A 27,358-nucleotide genomic window follows, 5' to 3' on the forward strand; every position below is an offset into this window, starting at 1 on the left:
CATTCACGGAATAAACGCCGCAGCGAGTTCGAGTCCGGAGTCTCAAACTGTAGTTAAATATTCGCGCGTGCAATTACGGCAGAAAAAAATACATAAAAAAAAAATTCAAATAGAAATGATATAGAAATAAAAGAAAATTACGCTTTGCTGCACGCGCAACTGGAATTTTTTTTATACCTGTAACTGGATTTGTTTTTTTTTAATGTGTGTGCTTGTGTGCGTGTGTATGCGATTTTTTGTTAATGTTATATTTGGCAACTTTTGCAACAGTGTGCGTGTATATGTGTTTGCAATTATTGCATTTTGCATTAATGCTGTGTGTTTTTGTGTATGTGTGTGTGTGTGTGTGTGGGGCCACGTGAATCAAACGCGCGCAACAAAACCAACACACACACACACACACACACAAATATAGACAAAGGTAGAGAAAGTGACAGTGTGGCCCTAGCGAAGTCCGAGTTTTGGCAGCAGGGCAGCAGGGCAGCTGCGTCAGAGTCAGCGTCAGCGTTGGCGTTGGCGACGACCCCGGCGTCAACGTCGCTGCTTCTGCCTTTTTCAATGTGCGTGAAAGCGAAAGTGAAAGTGAATTTTGTGTTTGTGTATATGTGTGTGAGTGTGCAGGAAATTGAAAATGAAATTAAAATTTGCAGCTGTGAATGCCTAACGATAACAACAAACGATTAAGAGCGGCCAGCAGCAACAATAAGCTCAAAAACTGTTGAATATAGAATGACGTTGCAGACAAAAATCAATGTAAAATATAAAGCGATAAAAGCAACAACAGCAGCAGCAGCAACAACAACAACAACAACAAGAACAAAAGCCAGTCTGCGCCGCCGTTGACACGCACGCACCCATACAAATAAACAAACAGACAGACACATTCACACATACACACACAAGCACGCACCAAAAAGACCCGCAACACACACACACGCACACCCGCACACTGAGACACAGGCAGCAGGCAGCAGGCAGCAGGCCTAGCGCTGCGTGGGCGCAAAAGGAGCAGCAAGTACAAATTGTTCGCAAAAACAACAACAACAACAACAAGAAATAGAGAGCAACAGCAAAAAGAGGAAGCAAACGCAAAAGCAGCAGCAACGCAGCAGCAGCAGCAACGCAGCAGCAGCAGCAGCAGCAGCGCAGCAACAGCCGCTTAGAGCTGTGCATTTACAGTTAAACATAAACATTTGCGAAATTTAAGTGCCGTTCACACACAATGAAGCCATCGGATTTGCTGCTAGTGTTGCAAAAGGTAACAAATAACAAATAAGGTGCAAATAAAAAAAAAATATTAAATGCACAGCGAATTGTGCTGACAAGTGACACTTGTCACACGGCGAAAAATGGCGCATACTTGTGTGCGTGCGTGTGCTTAGACAAATGAAGCATTTGCCAAGGCGAATTTGGCATTTAATGGGCTTTATGATAGACGAGCACACACGCACACATGCCAGTGCGTACATGTTTGCTTGTGTGTGTGTGTGTCGACTTATGCAAATCCATTTTGACTGCGAAGCTTCACTGCTCACTCGCAGCTCACCCACATAACTACCACACACACCCACACCCACACACACACACACACACGTACACAAAGTCAGTACGCGGCAAGTAAAACATGCGACGAGGACGACGAGCGCCAAAGCCGAAGTGAAAAACAGAAAAAAAAACAACAGAAAAAAAGAATACAACACCCTGTGGGAACAAACGGTGTGGGGTTAGGGCATGCCAATGGCAGCGCGGGGTTGGCAGAGAGTTTCAGCATTTTGGCTCCGCTGGGTGTTATCTTTATGACTGCGCTCGGTTGCCCAGTTACACAGTTTTAGAGTCCCCCCCCTCCCCCATCCCAATTCACAGCGCGCATACATATTTATATACCCCATGCTGTGTCTGTGTGTGTGTCTGTATGTACTTACTATACATATGTCCACTTTGGACAGCGAGTGGGTTGTCTATTACATTTTTTTAATGGCCCACTCTAGCAGTTTTTTACTATGACAACAACAACAATAACAAGCAGAACAACTTGCAGCTGACTTTTTAGCAGTGTAGTGGAAATTGTGCATTGCCATTGGCAGCTGCTGAGATTAAAGCAGAAATGCCTTCAGTTACTCAACAAGTACCGAAAGTAATTGCATATGTGTGCGACTGTTTGATTGACTGACTAACCGACAGATTGACTGACTGATGGGTTATCCACGCACAGGCCAAATTGTGAGAGTAAGGCAGCTTACATTTTGTCTGTAGTTTTATTTATGTGAGGGGTTTTTAGAGTATTCCACCCGCAATTGTAGAAAATAGGTGGAAATAAGGTGGAAAACAGTTGTTTGAACCATTTTCATTTATCAATGAATGGTCACCAAACCCTGTTTCAAAGATGTTTGTTAATTAATTGTCATCCTTTTTTTTTTTGGATCCATTTCTCTTGGATATACAGAAGCGGGTCAAAGGTTATATGAACAAATCCATTCCTCTTGGATATAAGGAGGCGGGTCAAAGGTTATATGAACGAAACTTTATTTTTCCATTTGGCAATTTATCATTCCGTCAGGACAAACAGACGACTTATTAGACACATATTCAACTGTTTTTTTTACGAAAGCACAACCGATTTCTATCAGTGTACCGAAAATTGGAAAACTGTGGGCAGCGGAAACGTTTACAGCTGCTCAGCAAGTAACAAATGAGTTTCATATATGTGCGCGCGTGTGTGTGTGTGTGTGTGTGTGTGTGTGTGGATATACTTTTTGATGCTATTCTCTAAATATCACTCATACGCACATTGCGCATACGCCCCAGTGGCGCGGCTCAAATCGAAAATAGAACATTTTGGCAACAACATAATAAACCCTCCAAAATGCCCACAATTCAGCGTCTATTTGGCTTACATACATATATGCATGTGTGTGTGTGTATATTAAGCACGTCGACTTTTCTTTTATTTTTTTGCCAATTATATTTGCCATGAGGATAAATCCAAATCGAATGTGCAACAAATTTAGGTTACGCCCTCTGCAGCCCACGCAAATCACGTAAAATCAATAAATTCTGAGGAATTTTAAAGCCAAAGCTTTTCGCATTTGTTTCGACTTTTGATGAGCTCTGCGCCAAATTCAATTACAATTATTTCATTTGATTTGATTAAGCAAAGCTGCTGAAAGTTATATTGAATGGCAAAATGTTTTTGTTTGCTGCATTCAATTTGTGAAATGAATATTTATGGTCAAAAGTTAATCAAATAAAAGTATGGATATATTTATATTAAAGGAGCGGACCTCGAGCCACTCAAAGAAATATTTGTATATTAAAAGATTAACTCTCTCAACAGCAAAGAAAATATGCTTAAATTATTTATTTTAGGTTGAGCTGGTTTTAAACTTAATCAATCAATCAATCTTAATCTTAATCAATCAATCAAGTGGACTGTGAGATGGCCTGAGCCCAGCGTTAAGTCCCTTTCTTACTTACTTTCCATACTTTCTATGCATGGAAAATATATTCTTGCTTAACTTCGGTGCTTATAGTCCGATCGTTTTGAAATATTCAGGGCTGGAAGAGTCCAACTCATAACAAAGGGTTCCTTTTCCTACAGTTTCAGAGGAAAATATTTCCAATCAAATATTTATAATCTGTATATGAGATAGGAGAATCGACATCCACTCCGAGATAAGATCATAGTCGCTTTCTGGGAAACATTCTCAAGGGTTTCAGCTTACAACATGAAAGAACTACAAATAGTATTCCAACAATTCAATTCAATATTTAAGCTGGCATTAGAAGGAAATTGTGCTAAGAATCTCGAGTTCCTCTTCGAGGAACCTCTTGAGTCTTTTGTCGCACAGTTTGTTTGCTAATTTCTTGGCTTTCAACTTACACAACAATAAATAGTTGGCTACTCAAGCACTTAACAAAAATCAACCCATTGGAACGAATTTTGTGTTTATTGTACACTGTTCCACTGTGCCAAGTGCAAAAGCGGGCGTATTAGTTATAGCTGGGAAAATGTGAATACTGTGTTCATTATTTTCATCCTACCTCTTCCGTAAAAGCTGCTTAATTATTTTGTACACGCCCACTTGGGGGCGTGCCAGGCGCAAAAATCAATAGCTCAGCCACAGTTTTCGAGCTAAAGTCGCCAAATTTAGCTGGCAGTTGATTTAGTTGAGCTTCCCTTTAAAATGACCTAAAAATATTTTATCTCACAATTCGCAAAAATGTGTTTTTTTCTCTAAAAATCACAGTTTGAGTGGAAATGCCTTGGGGTTACAGCTAATTTTGATTGTAAAAATAATAAAAATTCATAATAAAAATTGTAAGAATAATAATAAAAAAAATCAAAATGATAATGATAATGATAATGATAATAATAATGATAATGATAATAATAATGATAATGATAATAATAATGATAATGATAATGATAATGATAATGATAATGATAATGATAATGCTAATGATAATGCTAATGATAATGATAATGATAATGATAATGATAATAATAATAATAATAATAATAATAATAATAATAATAATAATAAAAATAGTAACAACAGTAATAATAATGATAATGATAATGATAATAATAATAATAATGATAATAATAATAATAACAATAATAATAATGATAACAGCAATAAGAATAATAATGAAATAAAATAATGAAAATAATAATAAAATGAATAATTAATATTTTGTATCTTTCACCTTGCAACTCCTTGAGCCTTCCAAGCCAATTACAGTGTATTCGCGCAGTCGTTGCGACTGCTTTGCCAGCCAGCTATATGTAACGTTAGCCTTGAGCGCAGTCCGCGGGCGACTTGGCTTGAATTGAGTTTCCAGTTGATGGCATTTGATGAGCAGCAACAGAGCCAGGATAGCAATGGAGTGGGCGGCCGGGGCGTGGGGGTTGTGGTTGTCAGCGGGGGGAAGGGGGGGGGACCGGGGTGAGGGCAACCTTTCGAAGACAAACAAAGAGCCTGTGTTCGATTCGTGTTTGCCATTCAGCTCGGCTCTGGCGTTGCGGCTGCGGCTGTGGCTGCTGTTGATGTTGATATTGTCACTGCGCTCGGCTGCTGCCTTTGCCCCCCCTCAGCCCCCCCCCCCTCTCCCTCCGGCCACTCGATGACCTTTTTCCTTTGCAGCAACAATAATACCAACCACTTTAGTGCAGCAGGGTGGGGGAAATTGCGGGCTGAGTTTAGTTGGAAGCAAGTGCTTGTTGCATTTGGCTGGCGCAATTTTATTGAATCATTAGATCTAGGGCAACGGGGGGGGGAGGTTTGTGTGTGTGCGTGGGTGGTGGGGAGGGGAAGGAAATGGAGCATTGTGTTTAGGATAGCAGCAGTGAAGTGGTTATATAACAAGCACAAGCAGCACAAAGCATGCCACGCCCACAGCTGCACAGCACAGAGCTGTGGCTAAATATAAACAGAAATACATATATTTGTAGGTGCCCAAATACACTGAGCGAAAAAGGTGGCAACAGTCTTAAAGGGCTGAATTTCCCGTGCATTTCGCTCTTAAGTGCTCTTCAGTCTGAAAAGTGGCACAATTAAGTAAAGAACTACTTATTTCAAGCAGTTGCATGCTTAAAACCAGCACAAGATGCGTTCTTAATGGAGGTGTATTTTGGGAAATTTCGGTTTGGGAATATAAATCATGCAAATTTACGGCGAAAATAAAGTGAAGACTGCTTACTTTAAGCACATTCACACTTAAAAGAAAAGTTAGGTAAAATTAACTTACTTTAAGCACTTTCATACTTGAAAGATGAAGATGTATTTTTAATTTTCTTCAAGTGAGCACCTTATCAAAGTCTTTTATTTAGACATTCTTGGGCTTGAGATAAGATTTGCAATTGTTAATTTGTCATATTTTAAGTTATTTTCGTTCTTAAATTAAATATAGCCCATCTTTTATTTGACACATTAATTAATTCAAATATTCCTACGATGAGAACCAAAGCACGTTATTTCTTGAATTTAGACTAAAATACGTATATTTAAGTAGGAATTATATGGGAATAATATATATCACATTAACGTTCATTTCAGTGGGAATTATGTGAGCATAATATTATAAATTATGCTGAGAATTTGAGGATTAAATAAAATATATTCTTAAACTAAGAAATTAGTTCTTAGAAAAAGATACTTTGAGCATGATTAGCTCTTCACAACATTTGCACTTGAGTCGAATTAAAGAACTTTCACTTAAAAAGAAAAGAAAAGAAAACTTGATATAAGAATTCTCAGCTTAGAATAAGTAAATTTGAGCTTAACTTAAGTATGTGCGTTTAGGTATAGTATTCAACAATTTCGTAATTTAGAAAATTTGTTCTTAAATTAAGATTTTCGGTCTCAGTTGAAGAACATTTGAACTTGGCTCAACAATCTTACTTGATTTAAGCACAATATTCTTGATCAAACATTGAGAAATTTTGAGATTAAAATTTAAAAAAAATGTTTAAAAAGGTTTTTTTATGCTCAGTCCTAGAAAATTGGTGCTTAGTTACATTTTAAGAACATTTGTTCTTAATTTAAGTAATTTTTCTTAAATTAAGCAATGCATTTAAGTTTTTGCGTGCAAAATATTCTTGATCAAGGCAGCTCAGGAATTTGAAGATAAATCATATAAATTTCATAAAATAGGTTCCTTTGTGCTCAAGTCTAGAAATCTTGGGCTTGGCTATAAACTTTTCTTAAATAAAGCAGTTTATTTAATCGTATTTAGTTATTTCTTAGTTTAAGTACTTTTTTTAAGTTTCTGCGTACAAATATTCTTGGACGAGCATTCGGGAATTTTAAACATTTCTTAAAATAAGCTCATTTCGGCTCAGGCCAAGAAATTTAGGACTTGCTTGCAAATTTTTTTTTTTAAATAGAGCACTATATTTAAGTTTTGTGTGCAAAACTTGAAAAAAGATTTTTTTGACTTGAATAAAAAATTCTTAAATATACTTTTGATTATGATTTAAATGCTGTTATCAAGTCTTGTACTTGGGAAAATTTGTGTAAAAGGAATATAAAAATTTAAAATAAGTTAGCTTGATCTTAATTCAATATAAATATATTGACATTGTCTGTTATTGGGCAATGTTAACAGCTTAATTTTAGCATTAAGTTTGAAACATTTGAGCTTTGCTGTTGTCAAACGTTGGCGCTTGATTTGCGCAGAAAATGCTTGACTTTTTCGCTGAGTGTACACACACCCACACCCACACACACACACACACATTTATATATATCTATATAGGCGTGTATCCTGTGCAGGAAATGGCCTTTAGCGGGCTGCTGCGTAGGCCGCAGAAAACTTGTTGCAAATATCGATTCTCTGGCTCAAAGCCTGTAAGGATACCAAAGGGGTGGGGGGGATGGCTGTCTGAGGAGGGGGTGGTGGAGAGGGGGGGGGGAAACTGCGTAGCTGCGGGCCTGTTGCAGGCATTTTCAATTTACGCTCTGGCATTGAGCGCACTCGACTTTTAACAGCTTCCTTTCTTTTGCTGCATTATTATTATTTTTTTTTTTTTTAATATATTTCCTTTATTTAATATTTGATTGCCTCGCAGCTCTCGAAAGCCACTTTCATCTTTTTGCCTTCACAAAGGATATAAATATATGTATATATATATATGTATGTATGTATATGTATGTATATGTATGTGTGCAGGAAGAAGAAGTGCCTTTCGGTTCATTGGGGCCAACTCGAGTCTGATGTCAATTAAGGAACTGCCTCTTCTGCTAACACTTGTGCTAATGCCTCTTCTTCCTCTCACTCTTCCTCTTCTTCTTTCTGGCTCTTCTTCTTCGATTTTGGACAGGTCAAGTTCAGGGTGCCATTGCCGCCGGGCGTCAGCTCCACGACGCTGCTGCCGAAGCTCATACGCACCAAGGATGTGAAGCAGCTGCAGGATGGCAATGCACAGCCCACAAAGCCCAAGTTAACGGTAAGTAAAAATAACGGTAAATAACAATTAACCGTTAATTTCGGTCAAGCGCAGCTTAAATAACCGTTCAAAATAGCTGTAATCGAGGCAACAAGCTGGGTTTGAACTTTGGCGGTTCAAACCCGCAATTTTAATTAGAAATCGAAACAAAGGAAAGTTGGAGCTGAAGCCATTTGGAAGCATATTTGCAATGGAAAACTTTTTGGCCCTTTATTTAGTACGACTTTACTATAATTTACTTGAACGAAGTAAGGATATCTGCGGCACGCCGAAGATTTAATACCCTTGTAGATGATTGGCTGCAGGTTTTGCAGATATGTGAGAATAGTGAAGCTCGCATAGGCTGAATTTGTTGGAAATATCTTGGAAAACAGAATATATTGCCAGACCAGAAGCTTCTTTTCGACAGATCTTTCCCATGATATAGTGGGCCGATGTTGATACGATTTAGCATATATCTAGAGAGAACTTATAAATGCCGAGTTTTGTCCAGATATCTTGATAAACAAAAAAGGTTTCCCCACAAGAATCTACTCTTCCTTCCTATGGCTGCTATATGATATAGTGTTCCGATCCGGACGGATTCGATATATGAAATGCGGGCATGTGTATTGCCTATACAAAGTTTCAAGTCGATAGCTTTAAAACTGAGCGGATAGAAAGAGCATAGAAAGAGACAGACAGACGGACGGACAGAGGGAAAGACGAACTCGGCTGATTTAGAATATATATAGCTTATGGGATCGGACTTGTCTCCTTCCTATGCGTTACATACTTCATGACAAGATTATAATACCCTCTACATGGGTATAATAACAAGAACAATAAAATATATGCGGTACGCCGAACATTGAATACCCTCTAAAAATATATGAGAGACTACTTTGTATAAAGTATAAAAAGAAAGATATTTGTTGCGAATTTAAAATTGAATTGTTTCATTTCAAATTGATAACAATTTGTTTTACCACAAAACTTCAGTTCATTTTGGAACTGGTTCACGAGCCGAACTCAAAGGTTAGCCATTGGTTCCAAAGCAGGAGAGGTTTTTTTTAAGTGATTCCACTTCTTTTTTGCTTTGGCTGCAAATTAAACGGAGCTTGATAAGATTCGATTGAGGAGCATTATCAAATTAAAAGTTATATTACCTAATTATCGACCGATAATTCCCATAAGAGCTTTAACATAAAGTAAACCGGTTCGCTTCGTAAGGAGAATTTTGATATAGTCTCGAGTGAGGGAATTCAGCTCTTCGAAAGGACCTTGTGCTGTGGTTAGAGCATTATTTGATTGATAAATATATATATGATAATATTCCGGTTAGAAATGTCTAAATACCCTGGACCTGACATCGTTGGGCATTGGATCCTGCTGCGGCACCGGAATGTACCTTGTTGCCGGTCTGGTGGCACAAAAGATGGCCGGACCCGGCGTCGTTATTAGTTTTATTATAGCCGCCATTGCGAGCATATTCTCAGGTGAGTGCCCCAAATTGCCCCAAATTGATACAAAACTATACGTAAGGACAATATAATATTAGAAGGATTAACAATTTTTACAGGCGCTTGCTATGCGGAATTTGGCGTTCGTGTGCCACACACATCCGGCTCGGCCTATATGTATTCATATGTGGCAGTTGGAGAATTTGTAGCTTTTATAATTGGTTGGAACATGATATTGGAATATCTAATAGGTAAATAATACCTTTCGCTTTTATAGTAAATTTATCTTAATATGTCTCCTCCAAAAACAGGAACAAGTGCCTGTGCCTGTGCATTAAGCTCAAGTTTTGATTCATTGACGGGCAATGCCATTGCGACTGCGATGAGCGAGTCCATTGGCACCATATTTGGTAAGTACAGTGAAAACCCTCTACGGCGAACGAACAAAGAGAAAACACAGAAATGCAGCGAAAAAAGTCAGAAATAATTTCAGTTAAGAAACGCAGTTACTTTAGATTTGAGTTAAAAGTTTCAACTGAAATTGTTTTAAATTTTTGATTGATTGGCTGACTGATTGATTGACTGACTGATTGATGATTAACGCACTGATCAGGTGGTTAAGGCTTGTATACTTAATATACTTTCATGATAGTTACCTTTTGTGTTGTCTGTAAACAAACAGAATGGGCTTTTTTGAAAATTCCACACGCAAGCGTGAAAAATTGGTGGAAATCGATTGCATCATGACCTTTATGTTTGTCAACCAATCCGCTTTAAGCTCATTTTCAAAGAACTTTATGAAAATTGACGGGATGAAAAGCAAAGTAATGAGTTTTAAAGCGGATTGGTTGACACCATCATTCATTAATTTTCGTAAAATTCAAGTTTCTTTGGCTGGAAAATGAGCTTTTGAGCTTTGGCGGCCTTCAAGCGTCATGCATATTTCCAATACTGTAAACAAATAATAATACGAACAAATTCACCTACAAGTACGAAAAATGCGCGGAAATTCGTTAAGTGAAATGATTTTGTTTCTCATTCGAACCAAAATCTATGTAAATTTTCATTCATGGAGGTAATTAGAGTTTTCACAAGGGTGGAATATGAGTGGAAACGCGATGTGCAAAGTGTATACGGAAAACTTTCGCCGCAAATAAAGTTATCTATTTATAGCCAACTGTTGCCTTTTTCTCATTTATGTTCTCCTCCCATTTTTTTTTTGTTTTTTTTGCGAACAGGCAAACCACCCGACTTCATAGCCTTTGGCATAACGCTCATCATGACCAGTGTCTTGGCGATGGGCGCCAGCAAATCAGTTATTTTTAATCACACCCTGAATGCCATCAATCTGGCCACGTGGGTGTTCGTAATGGCCGCCGGGCTCTTCTACGTGGATACGAAAACGTGGTCGGAGCATCAGGGCTTTCTGCCCTACGGCTGGAGTGGGGTAAGTGCCGAATCGAATACCCTCACACACACAGATATATATATATATATATATGTGGTATGTATACCCTATATTTCAGGTGTTCTCCGGCGCCGCGACCTGTTTCTATGCATTTATTGGTTTCGATATTATCGCAACCACCGGCGAGGAGGCGCACAATCCGCAGAAGAGCATACCCAAGGCAATTGTTGGATCCCTCATTGTCGTCCTCATTGCCTACGTGAGCGTTAGTCTAGTGCTAACATTAGTCGGTGAGTTGTTAATCATTTAATTACAATGGGAAAATGGGAAACAATAGATCTACTATATAAGGAATCGATTCGAACTTGGACCTACATTTACATATTAACCCCGCACGAAAGTCTGAGCCAGAATTTGTTGGCCTTAGAACGAAAACTGAACCTGAATATGTATATGAATATATTATAATATGGGAAAGGCCTTTATATAGTTGAAGACATATCTCTTGAATGCTGAGTTTCATGCAAAAATATCTTTGAAAACAGATTATTTTGTCATCCAAAAAAAACTACTTTTCGCGAGATCTTTTCTATAGTATACTATGCACGATTAAGGTAAGGATATTGCATATATCTGGAGAGTTTGGTTTAAGTGATTCGATTTTGTTTAGATTTTGCATATATCTGGAGAGCATAGCTTAACCTAGTTCAGATATCTTGATAAACGAAAAAGTTGTCCAAGTAAAAGAAATAAATATTCGAGTGCTTCTCGTTTAACTTGGGCGTCTATTGTCCGATCTTTATGAAATTTCTTGTGCTTGAACATGTTATCCAAGTATTAAATGTTATTTACAATTTGTGTGGAAATGGACAGAGCTATCCAAAAAGTGAAATATTCCCAATTTGTCTATATCTTACAAGATGCTATCTACTAAATTTGATATCTCTAGCTTTTATAAGCCTCGAGATATGCTGAAGAACATTATTTCGATCTGGATAACAAGCGTTCCTCTTACCATAATACCCTATATACCCATTTCTACTAGGTCTAGGGTATAGGAATTTCTTTGTAGACCATTTTAAATATGTTTCGGTTCAGTTTTTGGAGTGGGCTGTTTTTGGTTCGGTTCAAAATTAAATATAAATCTGGCGAATACTTATACCCTTGTAGAGGGCATTATAATATTGTCATGCAATGTGTAACGCATAGAAGGAGACATCTCCGATCCCATAAGTTATACATATTCTAGATCAGCCGAGTTCGTCTTTCCCTCTGTCCGTCCGTCTGTCTGTCTCTTTCTATGCGAACTATTCGCTCAGTTTTAAAGCTATCGACTTGAAACTTTGCATAGGCAATACACATGCAGGCATTTCATATATCGAATCCGTCCGGATCGGAACACTATATCATATTGCAGCCATCAAGATATCTGGTCAAAACTTGGCATTTATAAGTTCTCTCTAGATATATGCAAAATCGTATCAACATCGGACTATATATCATGGGAAAGATCTGTCGAAAAGAAGCTTCTGGTCTGGCAATATATTCTGTTTTCCAAGATATTTCCAACAAATTCAGCTTAGGCGAGCTTCATTATTCTCACATATCTGCAAAACCTGCAGCCAATCATCTACAAGGGTATTAAATCTTCGGCGTGCCGAAGATAAGCTTACCTTCTCCTAATATTGTCGTCGTCTCAATCTCACCTGTCTCTCTTTCCCTCCTGCAGTGCCGTATGACCACATAAATACGGGCGCAGCTCTGGTGCAGATGTGGTCGTACGTGAATGCGCCCAAGTGTCGTGCCGTGGTGGCGATTGGGGCCACGGCGGGCCTCTCGGTGGCCATGTTCGGCTCGATGTTTCCGATGCCGCGCGTCATCTATGCGATGGCCCAGGACGGCTTGATATTCAGGTGAGTTCGGGTGTCAGCTAAACACGTCGCGTTCCTGATCCGCAATTCGGTTAATTGCAATTGCAGGCAATTGTCGCATCTGTGGCAGCGTACAAATGTGCCCGGTCTGGCAACGCTGGGCAGCGGTCTGGCCGCCGCCTTGGTGGCGCTGACCGTCCGCCTGGACATACTCGTCGAGATGATGTCGATCGGCACACTGCTGGCCTACACTTTGGTGTCCACCTGCGTCCTGGTGCTGCGCTATCAGCCGCACAGCACGTCGCTGGTGGAGCTGTTGCCGGCGCAGCTGCGTACGCCGCTGGCGCCGGGCACTGCGACAGATCCGCATGCCCGGCCCTCGGAGGTGCTGGAGCCGAATAAGCTGACCATAAAGCGTGTGACGCGCGGCATGTCCGATTCGGATGATTCATTCATTGACGACAGTCCCGAGGGCTATTTGGGCGGACGGGACGATCAGTTCCTTGTCTCGGATCGTTCCGAGAACAAGTTCTACGGCAGCGTCCATGGTGCACCAACCGGACCAACCGGTCAGGCCACCGCCTTCGATACGATGGGCCTTAATTTTATATCACGCAAAATACATGACTATGCGTACCTGTGCCCCGGTTTCTTTCCATGGATAAATCCCGGTCAGGCGACCTCCGAAACTGGTATGTTCTCCCTCTCTCTTTCTCTCTCTCTCTCTCTCTCTCTCTCTCCCTCTTTCTCCCTCTCTCCCCCTCTCTCTCTCACTCTATCTGTGCCTTTCTCCCTCTCCCACTCTCCCACTCTCCCACTCTCTCTCTCTCTTCTGATATTGTCGTAACTCGAAATTCGTATTCGATATCGAAATTCAATATTCAATATTCTCGTTGCTCTTTTGCTTTCTCTCATTTCATTTTCATGTTTTGCTCCCGATGACATCTCGACTTCGAAATTCTTAACGAACAAATTCGACTAAACCAAAATATGTATATATGTATATATATATATACAAACGCATTCGAACTCGAATTCGAATACACGCAACAGGCATGTATGTCACGAAACTAGTTGGAATCATGTTCGGTCTCATATTCTTCTTGGATTTGTTCGCGGCCATCGGTTGGTCCGGCGGCCTGGCCATCTTCATTTATATCATTTTATTTATCGGCATATTTGTGATATTATTGATTATATCGAGACAACCACAGAATAGGTAAAGCCAATATTTTAATTGCTTATCGATAACCTTGCAGAGGGTAGCCCCATAATTGATGTGTCTTCATTTTTGATCAGGCGCAGCAGCAGGCGTCTGTCCGTGTGATTGTCACAGAAATTATGTTAACTGAAAAGTTTCATTGTGATGTGGAGTCTTTTTTTCGATAACTACAACCATTTGCCTATCGATAAATATCGATGCGATGTGTCTTAACTCTTGATCAGGTGAAGGAAACAGAGACTATGCAAGCTTTTAAAAGTTTCAATGTGGCGTGGCTTTTTTTTTCGATAACTGCAAACAGTTGCCAATCGATAAATATCGATTTTAATGGGCATATCTATTAGATCATAAAAACTGTAGACGCTATTTAATATCTTGATAAATGTTGTCTGCCAAATATCGATATATATCGATTAACCGATTGTAAGAGGTAGAGACTGCAAATTTATATGCTTATATGTTTTAAGTGTTTATCGATAAATGGCGATCAAATCTCGATTTTCGATTGATTGGAAAGATTTTAAGAACCAGAAACACACACAAAATTTGTCATGTGGGATATTTTTAGCCAAAATCGATAAATTTCGATAGATATAAAGATGTAGCTCAGAGACTGTAAGAGCTAGATACATATATGAAATTTATGTTGTATATCGAGTTAACAGTCGAATATGACGCAGAGATAAGGAATATTTGATCGTGTGCGCAAAGAAGAAGCACATTCTTATTTTTTAAAAATAGCCTTAACTTGTCAAAGAAACAATATATCTATTAATATCTTCTGCAAGGATATTTATTTGGTAGTCTTCGGCAATTCGAAGCTTACTTTGTTTCGCGCTTTGTGTTCGTCGAGGGCCAATTGTAATTATATGTTTGTTCTTTCACAGATATGCACTCGCGTTTTTAACGCCTGGACTTCCATTTATTCCGGCTATCGCAATAACTGTTAACATTTATTTAATATTTAAGCTTAGCATACTGACCCTCATTAGGTTCACCGTCTGGATGTCCCTCGGCTTCATCATGTACTTCTACTACGGCATCACGCACAGCAGCCTCGAGCAGACCAGCGACGAGCTCGAGCTGCACGTGGACAAGGACTACGTGAGTAGCCAAATTCCAATTATCCAACTCAAGGCCCAATTGACACTTACCCCCCGCTGTCATTCCAGAGCAAAAACGTCGATGACAAGGCCGTCTGGGACCAGCAATCGTATAACCAAACGCATGAGCCCGTCTGGGCCAGCAAGGAGATCAAGCAGCCCTCAAGTAAGTGGACGCCTCCATATTCCAGAGATTCCGGGGAAGAACCAGATCGAAGAACTAGGGATTAATTTTTGGTCCAAATGTGTGTGACGTGCAGAAGAAGGCATCTCCAAGCCCATAAAGCTGCGTCTTTTCTTCCGCCTGTCTGTTGGTCTGAGCGAACGACTTGGGAACTATAATAGCTTTAGAATTGAAATCTCATCTTTTATCTTTTCTTTATTTAAATCTGTCCTCTTTTTATGATATCGATAATTATCGGTTCGGAAACTATGTTTGTTAAGCAAAACTTGCAGCTATTAAGAGCTAGGGACAACAAATTTGACTAAAGACTTGAAATTTCATACACAGTACAAGTTTATCTATCTTTTTCTGGTATTTTTCCCCTTCTAATGATATCGATAAATATCGATTTTGAAACAATATTTATTACGCGTATTTTAAATCTGATTGACTCTAGAGACCCCAAATTTGACTGGAGACTTTAAATTTCATACGAAGTACAAGTTTATTCCTCCTTTTTGTCCCCCTCTTATGATATCGATAAATATCGAATTTAAAAAAATGCCTATAAAGCGTATTTTAAAGCTGATAAGAGCTAGGGACAACAAATTGGACTGTAGACTTGAAACTTCATACGCAGTACAAGTTCACCTTTCTTTTCAAATCAGTCCGCTTTTAATGATATCGATAAATATCGATTTTAAAACAATGTTTATTTAGCATAATAAGCTAGGAATATCAAATGTGGTATGCAGAGTCTCAGTCTTTCAGTTTTTGGATAAAATGCTAGAAATAAAATAGTTAGTTAAAGCCCTGAAAATTTAACTAAGATCGGACAATAGACACCGAAGTCAACCAGGAGCACATTGCAAATGATGTGGACTAACGGAAAAAAAGATGCGTTTAAATACTTGTTGTTTTAAATATAGTTCCGATTAGATAGGATCTATTTGGTCTATCTATCGATTTTCGGTTATAGTAAAGAGGGAATTGGAGCTTCGAATCGGAACCGGTTCGATTTAAAAACCGGTACGCACATTCGATTATGGACACCATCTAAAACTAACCTTCGTTTGCAGAGCAACGTTATAGCTACGGCAAGAGCTCGACAGCCAAGAATGCGGCCAATGCCGGCAAGTCCGGCAAGGATGCGGACACGGCTTCAGCTGCGTCGGCTGCGTCGGCTGCGAGAACCGGCCCGGTGCCGTCGCAGTCCGGCAATGCACGGAGCGCGACGGGCAGCGCCCGCATGCTGGAGCATCAGTATACCGGGCAGTTCAGCATGTTCGTGGACGAGGGTCAGTTCCCCACGTGGGATGACTAAGGAGCTCCAACTATTTTCGTTTCAGCAATGAGATGCTAATCGTTAATATACCAAAACAAGTATATATACTTATATATGAACAGGTATATACATATATAGCCGACTTACCGTATCCGACAACCTAAACGACCCACAAATCGAAACAAACCTAACCAAATGCGCAAAGAGCTGACAACCAAGACCTGTAAATATGATTAGACTTATTAAGTTTAACGATATTATCTATATATAATATATATACATATATACATAACTATACAGTTACATACAGTGCAGCCTCAATAGTTATTGTTTGTGCCATTGAGGCTCCACTGTATCGATATCTCCAACTCTTGAACTTATACAAACAAACTCGGCATCTGCTATATATACATATGCATATACATATACATATACCTATGTATGTATGTATATATATATACTTATACACAAATATACATACATATAATTAAAATTGATTCAGATTGTTGTAGAACCACGCCAGCGTGTGAATACTGTACTCAAATTCGACTGGCAACTCGATATTGGCTTTGGGTACTCGGGCTAATTTTTTTTTTTTTTTTGTTGTTTCTTTGTTGATTTTCGAATTTCGGGTTAACGGTTTGCCAGTCGAAATTGAGCGCTGAAGTGGACGCAGAAGAGAAAACAGAAAGAAAAAAAATCAAATTGCATATTTTTGAGATTGTTGAGCATAATTAGGGTGGCCATTTATTTGGGCTGCCATATTTTAGTAAATACTAACTAGTTCAAGCTATGCACGCACGCGTGCGTGCGCCCCCTGTACAGTATATATATATACACACAACAACAAAAGAAAATGCAACCAAATACGCACGCACGCACGCACGCAAGCACACGCACACGCACACGCACGTACGCGCACGCCTATAAGCAGGCTATATATGTATGTATGAAAGCCCTGGAAATGCAACGTCAGCCTTTTCGGGCATATTTAGCGTATTTTTTTTCGGGCATTCGTATAAAGACAACAAATGGAAACAAACGGCAACTAATCTCTGCTGCATATAGATATATATCTACATATATATATATATATATATTATCATTCTATCGATTCTATGTATATTGTATTTATGATTATTGACATTGCCATTGCAGTTATTGCTACTATATGCATTATACGATACGATAACAAGTATTACGAATACTTACTTATATTCAAAATGTTTATTGTTTCGACTATTCTAGAGGCTCGCGCTAAACTCATTTTTATGCGGTATTCGGTATTTGTTGTAATTTAATAATCAACCTTACTTACACTATGCAAAAAGCAAAAAGCAAAAAAAAAAAAAAACCAAAAAAAAAAGAAGAAAAACCAAAGTAAATCTTTACGACAAATGCCATAAAATTTACCATATTTACTAACCGAACAAGCGATCTATTCAAATTCAAACATTTATAACAAATAAAATATATACACAACAAGGCATAAAGCAAAATGAAATACTTATGCATAATACCAAAAAAAAACAAAAAAAAAAAAAACAACAAGAATATAAATATCTATTTAAAAAAAAATAACAACATTTATATACAATGCATACCTTTTTCCACTTTATATACTACAAGCAAGAGGCAAGCAAACATTTTTAACTATATTATGAGTATATACAATTTAAAAGCAAATACTTAATACTTAATTAATTTACATTTTTTTAACTTCCAACTACCTGTACATACACACACACACACACACACACACAGACACAAAGAGACTCTAAAAAGGTAACTAAAGCTGCAAAAAAATTTCTTGAGTTGCGCTCGCAAAATAAAGAAAACAAATACATACAAATATGAAATATGAAATATGAAAGATACCAAAAAGCACACGATTTGTGCTACGTGATTCGCCACAACTAATGAAACATACTAGGAAAATACTAACAAATACCAAAGATTTGAAACTAACAAACCAAACCGAACAAATACCAACAATATTTAGGCACCAAAGCCTAACTAACAAATACATATATATTTACAAGCAAGAATATATGAAAAAAAAAAAAACAAAAACAAAAAACGATATACTATATATATATATTTATTACCTTTAAGTATGTTTTAAGAAGCGTTACATATGTATATTCCAATAGGAAAGTTGTTTGGCCCCGTTAAATACCCGACAAGCATAAAAAGCACTTGTATTTCAACTTAACACAAATATCATTATTGTCATGATTATTATGATTATTATTGTGTATTTAGAAAGCTAAATCAAATTCGAAGTAATATACTTAAAAAAAAAAAACAAAAAAACAAGAAAAAATACCAAAAAAAAGAAATCCTTCTTCAATCTAAATGTACATAAAAAAAAAAATACCCGTATTTATTCCTAGTATTTAACAATTTTTTTTCTTTTATTTATCGATTTCCATTGTTCATTTCGTACAACCCATTCAATTTAAGTGCCAAATGCACAAATACTCTAATCCTAAAACGGTTCCATCAATTAATGGAACCATTTGATGCACCATGCTTAGGTTCTTGGCGAATTCCGGAACTAACTCTTTGATTATACTTATGTATATTTTGTTGTTGTTTAGTTTGATAAACCACGACATAGATTTAAATATACAAGTGACTAAAGCAACACGCAGAACAAAGCTAAAGCTAAAAACATATCCTAAAAAAACCACACAGAATTGATCTGGAGATATCTCCAGGGTATCTAAATATACTTATACTAGATGAACAACAGCCCAACTACTAATAACAAGAAGAGTTTGTTCTTCCGCCATTCGGTTCTTTTAGTGTACCACCAAAACTGACAACAACAAGAGCAAATATGACATATGAATATATATTTATATATCATCGATTTTCTATAGTTCCAATTCGAAATGCGAATAAAATACTATACTAACATTTTTCGTAAATTGAAAAAAAAAAAAAAAACAAAACAAACGAAAAAAACCGAATGCTTCCGTTGATAAACTTGAGCATTTTTTTCTTTTGTTCTTTCGAAACAAACTCTACAAATAAATCAACTTTAATTAACAGTTTTAAAAAGGGGAACATGTTCATTCGATGCACTTTGAATTCACTCTACTTAACTGAACCAAGCGAACTAGTTCTAATGAACCACTGCTATCGAACTGTTTACGAACCACTGAAAAGCGAGAAAACGAAATGTTACTAAAGTAGTCACCAAATACCAAGCAATAGATGAAATAGATTGGGTCACATCTGATTGATTGATTGATTTGGGAGGTACTAAGAAAGTAAGACACATGCAAACTAAACAATTGATGTAATCGAGCAAGCGAACATAGCTGATTAATCGATTAATTCAATTTCGGAACTACAATCAATCCTTAATACTAAACTAGAACAGGCTACAGTTGATGGATTGATTGATCGGTTAGCAATAGATCAAATATATATTTGTTTGATTGCATGATTTATTGATTGATTAATCACATAATGTGGTAACTACCAAAAACAAACAAAAACATAAAAGCACATTTGATGATGAAATGATTGATGTACTTAACGAGAGGCTGATCTGGATACTACCTAGGTATATCCAAGACAAGCCATTGTTGAATGAAGACACATCTGATTAATCCGTCGATTGATGCGAATAGCAAAATAGAATTGGCCACAGCTGATTGATTAAATGATCGATTGGTAAAAAATAGACCAAAAATATATTTGTTTGATTGCATGATTCATTGATTGATTGATCATATAATGTGGTTACTATTGATTGATGCGAGCATCAAAATAGAATTGGCCACAGCTAATTGATCGAATGATTGATCGACGAAACTGAACCTTAACCTACAGAGCTCAAACAGAACAGAACACATAGATTTGATTGATTGATTGATTGATTGTTTGATTGATTGGTTGATTGATTGTTTCAGTTACCCAGCTAAATACTCGCACACACACTTATATATGATGTACCTAAGTTTTTATTTATTTAATAAGACTGAATTTCTGCATATGATTTATTCGAATATTATATATATTATGATTATTGTAAATATATTTATAGCATTTAAAGTGTACACATTATACATTATGATATACATATATGAATATATATATGATATAGATATATACAAACGCATACATACATACAGTTTGAATTATTTTTATGTATATATACATACTTAGCAACTTTACAACTTTAACTAATAAAAGCATCAAAATTTTAAGATATTCCCAACTTATTTATCGAAAACAAAAAACAAAGAATTAAAAATCCAAAAATGATTGAGGTAAAAAACCAAAACACACACAACTATTATACATAATAATATTTGATAAAAAGAAAGAAACCTTAAAGATAACAAATATATACAGCAAATATATATATATATGTATAGTATATATATATATATATATACTTCAATGGATCGACAACTCAACAAGAAGTAAAAAGAAACCAAAACCAAACTAAAGAATGTTAATAATATAATGAAACAATTTTTTATTCAAATACTACTCTTAATTTGTTTTATGTGTTAATAACTTATTAAATGATATTTCTTGAGAATATTATATTAAAAAAAACAAAAAAAAATAAATGAAAACTAAAAAAAATAAAATAAAATTGTTAGGATATTCAAAATATGATTGAAATGCTTTTCATTTGAAAGACAGAAAAAAAATCTTTTCAGCTGGCAAAAGTAATTGTTAATAACAAAGTGACCCTGGAGGACGTAATCTGATTATCTGGCATTGCAATTGGCTTGGTTGGCCAACAATTCGGCTCAAATTCAAATTCAATTAATTTCTGGCTTTTTCCAATTTCAATATCAATTTTTATACTTATATTAAAATCAACTGGTTTGGCCGGCTGCGAGCAATTGGAGGACATGCGGATATTTCGAAAGAGATTGTTTTTTTAGGTCTGATTTAAATCCCAGTTTCAAAATCAAAATGAACTGGTTTTTCAACTGATAAACAAATCATACAAAATGCACTCGTTCGTGAAGTTGTTGCCAAAGTGACCATGGAGGATGTTTGTGGCCTAGAGGACAAATATTATATATATACAGCTTGTATTAGAAACTAGGGTATAATATAAATATCTCTATAGAACGGGTTGTTTTGACTGACTGACTGATTGACTGACTGATTGACCGACTGATTGACTGAATGAATGACTGACTGACTGACTGACTGACTGACTGACTGACTGACTGATTTACCGACTGACTGGCAAACTGACTGAATGATTGACTGACAAACTGAATGAATGATTGACTGACTGACTGACTGATTGACTGACTGATTGTCCGACTGATTGACTGACTGAATGACTGACTGACTCAATGATTGACTGACTGACTGACTGAATGATTGACTGACTAACTGAATGAATGATTGACTGACTGACAGACTTATTGACTGACATACTTAATGATTGACTGATTGACTGACTGACTGATTGATTGACTGACTGACTGAATGATTGACTGACTGACTGACTGACTGACTGACTGACTGACTGAATGATTGACTGACTGAATGATTGACTGACTGACTTATTGACTGACTGATTGGTGATCAAAGCACAGCCCAAACCGTAAGAGCTAAGAAGCAGCCAGGGGCAAGGCCGGGGCCTCGGTCAAAACTCAACCAATTTTCATAAAGCTGGGCTTCTTGTTCATGGCTTGGCCTCCAGATCAATTTGGCATCTATATCTGGCCACGTTATTCTTGTTTTTAGATTTTCTTCGATTTGCTTTTAATATGTTTTCAAAGCTCTACATAAGAAAAAGTTTCGATTTTGGAGGACCAACAAAAACAGAAAAATATAGGGCGTAGAAATTGCGAAATATATATTACATATTATATATTGCACGTTAATTGCTCATTTTCATATACCAAAGACCTCTCCACTTGTTTATTGTTAAAGTGACCATGGAGGATGCATGGGTACTGGAGCACATGGTACTTATATTCTATAGAAAACTCATACGCGAAATGTAACTTATCTTGGAACTAGTTAATAAAGAATGCAGAGCTTACTCATGCAAGTGTTGAGTAAAGTGACCATGGCGGACCAGAAAAAATAAGAGAGATATAGGGCTTAGAAACTTTTTCTTTCTATATAGATACAGTACTTTCAATGCTAATTTAATATGCCAAAGACCTTGCGACCTAAGCAATTGGAAACTGAACGAAAGAGTTCAGATGTTTGACCATAAGGCACACCCGGATACCACGGATACTACCGATAGTACTGAAACTACGGATACTAGATACTAATACTACGGATATCACACGGGTAGGATATCATCCGTATATACGGATGTTAAGGATACTACGGATACTACGCAAACTACGGAAACTACGGATACTAAGAAGCCTACAGATACTACGGATCCTACAGATACAATGGATACAATGGATACTACGGATACTAAGTATACTACGGATACTAAGGAAACTACGGAATCTACGAATACTACAGATACTACGGATATTACGGAAACTACGGAAACTACGTATACTACGGATATTACGGAAAGTACGAGTACTATGGATACTACGGATACTACGCAAACTACGTATACTACGGGTATAACGGAAAGTACGAATACTACAAATACTACAGATACTACGGATTCTACAGATACTACGGATACTACGGATATTACGGAAACTACGTATACTACGGATATTACGGAAAGTACGAGTACTATGGATACTACGGATACTACGCAAACTACGTATACTACGGATATTACGGAAACTACGCGATATGTAGCTTTTTTGGCAACCAGCTAATAAGGAATACCGAGCTAACTCATCCAAGTATTGTGTAAGGGACCAGCAAAAAATAAGTATGACTTAGAAACTACGACATATTTATTGTATATATATACATATATATATATTTGTAATGCTAATTGTATATACAAAAGTAGCAAATTGTGAATGATTGAGAGAAAAAAAATAAAAAAAAAAATGGAGGAAAAAAAAACTACACATTAAATTTCTTACTGCAAATAGTAACTCGGCTGTGGCAACCCTGGCGAGGTGGAGGAGGATGTTGGGTAGCTGTTGAAGCTGTTGAAATGATTGAAGCCCAGACTGTTGGCTCCGCCAGTGGACAGATCATACGGATTGAATTTGGCGGGCTGCTGGGAATCATGCGTCAGTCTAACGTTCAGCGTTTCGTCCGGATAGTTGACCAGAAATTGGCTGGGATTCGGATTCGGATTCGGATTTGGGTTGGGGATTGGATTTGGATCTGGATTGCTCGTCGGTTCAGCCTCATCACTTGGATCGTTGTCATCGGTGTTTATGGAACTGCTGTTATCATCAATTGTTGCCGTCTCGGCATTCGCATCGCCTGGCCCAGCCTCAGCCCCAGCCCCAGCCCCAGTCCCAGCCTCATCCTCAGCCGCAGCCGCAGCCGCAGCGACGGCGTCTTTGAAGGATCGGGGCTTAGAGTAGATACCTGCAAAGTGTTGGAGAGAATCCAATTGTACGACAATTAGTTAATAGTTTGCGTATTTTACCGGCAGGTTGTGCGTACTGATAGATCAGCTGATCGGCCAGCTGGGCAGGCGCCAGCGCATGCGGACGTGGACGACGCGGCGGCGGCGGCGATGGCGGCGCTGTTGGTGCTGGCTGCGGCGGCGGCGGCGGCGGTGGTGCGGGCTGCGGCTGCGGCTGTGGGCGTGGTCGCGGGCGTGGACGTGTAAAGACTGGTGCATCATAGTCATAGTCGTAGTCATAGTAATTGTAGCCCAAAGGATGCGGGGCTGGACGCACGCGTCTGGGCACGGGGGCAGCTGGCGGTGGAGGTTTTTGCGGCGGCGGCGGCGGCGGAGGTGGAGGCGCTGCTGTTGTCGGCGCTGGCGGCGGCGGCGGTGCCACGTCATAGTCATAGTCGAAGGGCTGATGCGGATAGTAGTCATAGGGGCGTGGCCACCAGCTGGGTCCATAAAACGGACGAGGCCTGCGTCGCGGCGGCGGTGGTGGCGGCGGTGGCGGCGGTGGTGGTGGCGCCGCTGTGGTGGGGCTTGCGGTCGTCCTCATCGGAGGTCGGCGCGTCGTCTTGGCGGCAACTATGTTGCGCGTAATGTTCGCCTTGACGTTAGACAAGTCGGCGCTCTTCTGCAGCAGATTGCGCAGCAGCAGGCCAAAGTCCAGGGTGACCGTGGCGCGCTTGACGCGCTCCAGCTGCTGCCCGCCCGTCGTCGTCGTCGTCGTCGTCGCCGCCGTCGCCAATGCGAGCAGCAGCAGGATGTTGCAACATGCGGACCGCATCCTGTCGAGATTGTGGCGCTTGGAACTCGAAGTGGAGCGCTCGGTGTACCGCGCTGTGTGGCGTTCCAATCAGAACTGGCCGTTGCCTGCGCCGCCAGTTGGCTGCCTTGACTCGGCCGACACGCGCCTGGGCGTTGCGGATTAAGTGGCCAAAACCAACGAGTTAGACGGGTTAACACCAGCCAACTCGGGCGCACTGTCAGCCACTTTGTCTCTGGCGACGTTGACGGCGACGGCGACGGCGACGGCGACGGCTATCAACGGGTTCTGTGCGTCGCAACAATTACTTTTGCACTACTTTTTGCGGCACTCAATAATTCGTGCAGCTTGCGACCCCAGCACAGTGGGTCGGTCACATATGTATATTGTTAGCTAACGGTAACGGCACAATCCCAGCCAGTTAGCCAGCTCCAGTTCCGACTGATAGTTACCCTGTAACTAGCGGCGAGCTGCCACAACAAACATTCCAACTGCCTTCCTCTCTCTCTCTCTATCTTTCTCTATCTCTCTGTATCTTTCTCTTTATCTCTCTTTCTCTCTTTTTTCTCTTTCTCTTTCTTTCCTTTTCTTTCTTTTTCACTCTCTCTCTATCTCCCTCTCTCTCTCTCTCTCTCTCTCTCTCTCTCTCTCTCTCTCTCTCTCTATCTATCTCTTTCTCTCTTTTTTTCTCTCTCTCTCTTTTTTTCTCTTTCTCTATCTCTCTGTATCTCACACTTTCTTTTTTTTTCTCTCTCTCTCTGTCTCTCTCTCTTTCTTTCTATCTCTATCTCTTTAATTTTATTTTCTTGCTATCTTTTTCTCTCTTTGTCTCTCTCACTCTCTCTTTATTTCTCTTCAATTCTCTTTCACTCTCTCTCTCTCACTCTAGCCATATTTTTCTCTCTCTCTCTATCTATCTTTTTCACTCTCCCTCTCCCTTTCTCTCTCTCTCTCTAGCACTCTCCCTTTCTCTCTCTCTCTCTCTCTCCTTAGACACCACAAGATTAGAAAACTATCTTAACCTGTTTAATACCTTCTGGGCTTATAGCTTGGTCTTTACAAAGTGTTCGGAGCCATGCCTCCAAAAGAAAACATTTTTCTATGCTGAAGAATCTCGAGAAGTTATACAACAAGAAAAAATCTTAATATAAATAAAATGACTGTCAAATATAGATGCCTAATTCTCCATCTCTACCATCAGCAATATCTGCTTGTTTATTTAACCTGCTCCAACCTTTTTAAAAATCGATATTTATCGAATTTATGGCAATGTTGAAATATCGACAATATAAACACATGCCAAATAGAGTCCTACTTTATACTTAGGCTATAGCTAATATCCCTTTTCTCCCTTTTTCAGCCTGCCATATTCATTTTCACATCAACATTTTACACTAATTTTCCGCCATTTTCCATGGGTTCAAGGTATGAAAATGATCGCTGTGCGTTACCACTGTGCGCACATTGATTATAATGATACACATGCATCAAATTTTCGTGTAACTATTATTTAAGCTCGACTTGTTGCATTTAGTTTTAATTTAAATACCCTGTAACGATATGTGCACTGGGGTACGAGCCGCTGGCGTGTCTGCAAGTAACACATATTGGGGTATATCTATAGCTAGCTTTTAGTAAGCTTGTTGCTTATTTAAATTATTTATTTTTATTGTATTTTTATTTATAAGCAGAATACCTTTTGAAAAGAAATAAATATTGTCAAATATTTTTTTAAATATTTTTATAATATTTTTTTGAAGAAAAAAGTTTGGTTAATGGAAAAAAAAAAATAAATATTGATTCAAACCATGATATTCGATATCTTAAATGCTCTTTTGCATTGACTCAATTCAAGTTGCTTCCGAATAATAAAATAATATGCCAAACGGTTCTGAAAATCGATTGCCCTTTCTGGTCGATTTCCTCTCATGTAACATAAATAATTTAATAATAATTTGTGTATATATAATGACAATTGCGTACGTTTAATGAAATACAAATCAAACCCATGTTAATTAATGCTGGTTACGCTTTACAGGGTATGCGCGCAGTCGCATACTGGTCCAATGACGCGCACACTTAATCGTACAGGTTATGTTTATGCATTTGCTTAGCAATCAACTGCCTTTACTTTTAGTTATGTGCACACTAGTCGTACATAAATATGCATACACACATAGTTCATATATATAACCATGCATATATGCATACATATACATATATATATACATAGATACATAAGTATATTTGGCACAGTGCCAAAAGATCTTGGCTTTTTTTTGGGCGATTGTTTACACAGCTGAGTTACTGGCTGCGGCGCAATGCAAACTACTTGACTTCGAATTCGAGTTCGAATGTAAGTTCGAATGTGAATGCGAATGCAAAAGGCGAATGCGAATGCGAAATAGATTTGATTGAAAAGCATTCAACGGTAATTTGTAAATTTGTACGACTTCAAGTGGCTCGTAACATGCAATTAACAAGGCATTATAAGCACACACAAATACACGCACACATACATACATATATACTTATGTATTTGTATGTGGAAGGCAAATTTCAGACAGCTTGCAGCCTTAAAAACAAATGAAAAGGAAACTAATTAACTACGAATAAACAAAGCCAAAGGAAAAC

The 27,358-nt window shown here is 38.4% G+C and overlaps 3 protein-coding genes across 4 annotated transcripts; 2 read left to right on the forward strand and 1 right to left on the reverse strand.

Moving 5' to 3' along the window:
* The first annotated feature begins 1,108 nt into the window (after positions 1 to 1,108).
* On the forward strand, positions 1,109 to 17,748 carry LOC135428611 (solute carrier family 7 member 14). Of its 2 annotated transcripts, XM_064682686.1 has the most exons (13): positions 1,109 to 1,258; positions 7,826 to 7,951; positions 9,276 to 9,429; positions 9,513 to 9,644; positions 9,705 to 9,803; positions 10,632 to 10,840; positions 10,920 to 11,091; positions 12,531 to 12,714; positions 12,781 to 13,364; positions 13,726 to 13,891; positions 14,782 to 14,998; positions 15,067 to 15,163; positions 16,240 to 17,748. In XM_064682686.1, exons 1-13 carry the CDS (start codon positions 1,223 to 1,225, stop codon positions 16,482 to 16,484), a joined length of 2,421 nt encoding a protein of 806 aa, XP_064538756.1. In that variant the 5' UTR covers positions 1,109 to 1,222; the 3' UTR covers positions 16,485 to 17,748. The 2 variants fall into 2 exon arrangements, with proteins under 2 accessions (XP_064538756.1, XP_064538757.1); XM_064682687.1 differs by lacking the exons at positions 13,726 to 13,891; positions 15,067 to 15,163; positions 16,240 to 17,748 and having other exon boundaries at positions 14,782 to 14,945.
* Positions 17,749 to 22,384: 4,636 nt separating this feature from the next.
* On the forward strand, positions 22,385 to 23,292 carry LOC135428595 (prisilkin-39-like). The gene is made up of 2 exons (XM_064682668.1): positions 22,385 to 22,449; positions 22,938 to 23,292. Exons 1-2 carry the CDS (start codon positions 22,385 to 22,387, stop codon positions 23,290 to 23,292), a joined length of 420 nt encoding a protein of 139 aa, XP_064538738.1.
* A 131-nt stretch (positions 23,293 to 23,423) lies between these two features.
* LOC135428600 (uncharacterized) lies at positions 23,424 to 25,270 on the reverse strand. The gene is made up of 2 exons (XM_064682673.1): positions 23,992 to 25,270; positions 23,424 to 23,930 (listed from the first exon to the last, which is right to left on the reverse strand). The coding sequence occupies exons 1-2, from the start codon at positions 24,743 to 24,745 to the stop codon at positions 23,467 to 23,469; spliced, it is 1,218 nt and encodes a 405-aa protein (XP_064538743.1). The 5' UTR covers positions 24,746 to 25,270; the 3' UTR covers positions 23,424 to 23,466.
* Between the last annotated feature and the right edge of the window lie 2,088 nt (positions 25,271 to 27,358).

Source organism: Drosophila montana, unplaced genomic scaffold (genome assembly GCF_035044405.1).
Source record: "Drosophila montana isolate Dmon_TW-CO22-7 unplaced genomic scaffold, ASM3504440v1 contig_2482_1, whole genome shotgun sequence".
Taxonomy (NCBI): Eukaryota; Metazoa; Arthropoda; class Insecta; order Diptera; family Drosophilidae; genus Drosophila; species Drosophila montana.

Coding starts and splice junctions, on each gene's coding strand:
- LOC135428611 (XM_064682686.1), top strand. CDS start 1,223: ATGAAGCCATCGGATTTGCTGCTAGTGTTGCAAAAG. Junction 13,365..13,725: donor TCAGGCGACCTCCGAAACTG/GTATGTTCTCCC, acceptor TACACGCAACAG/GCATGTATGTCACGAAACTA. Junction 15,164..16,239: donor GGAGATCAAGCAGCCCTCAA/GTAAGTGGACGC, acceptor CTTCGTTTGCAG/AGCAACGTTATAGCTACGGC.
- LOC135428595 (XM_064682668.1), top strand. CDS start 22,385: ATGGAGGATGCATGGGTACTGGAGCACATGGTACTTATATTCTATAGA. Junction 22,450..22,937: donor AGAAAACTCATACGCGAAAT/GTAACTTATCTT, acceptor CGAATACTACAG/ATACTACGGATATTACGGAA.
- LOC135428600 (XM_064682673.1), bottom strand. CDS start 24,745: ATGCGGTCCGCATGTTGCAACATCCTGCTGCTGCTCGCATTGGCGACG. Junction 23,931..23,991: donor TCAGTACGCACAACCTGCCG/GTAAAATACGCA, acceptor AACACTTTGCAG/GTATCTACTCTAAGCCCCGA.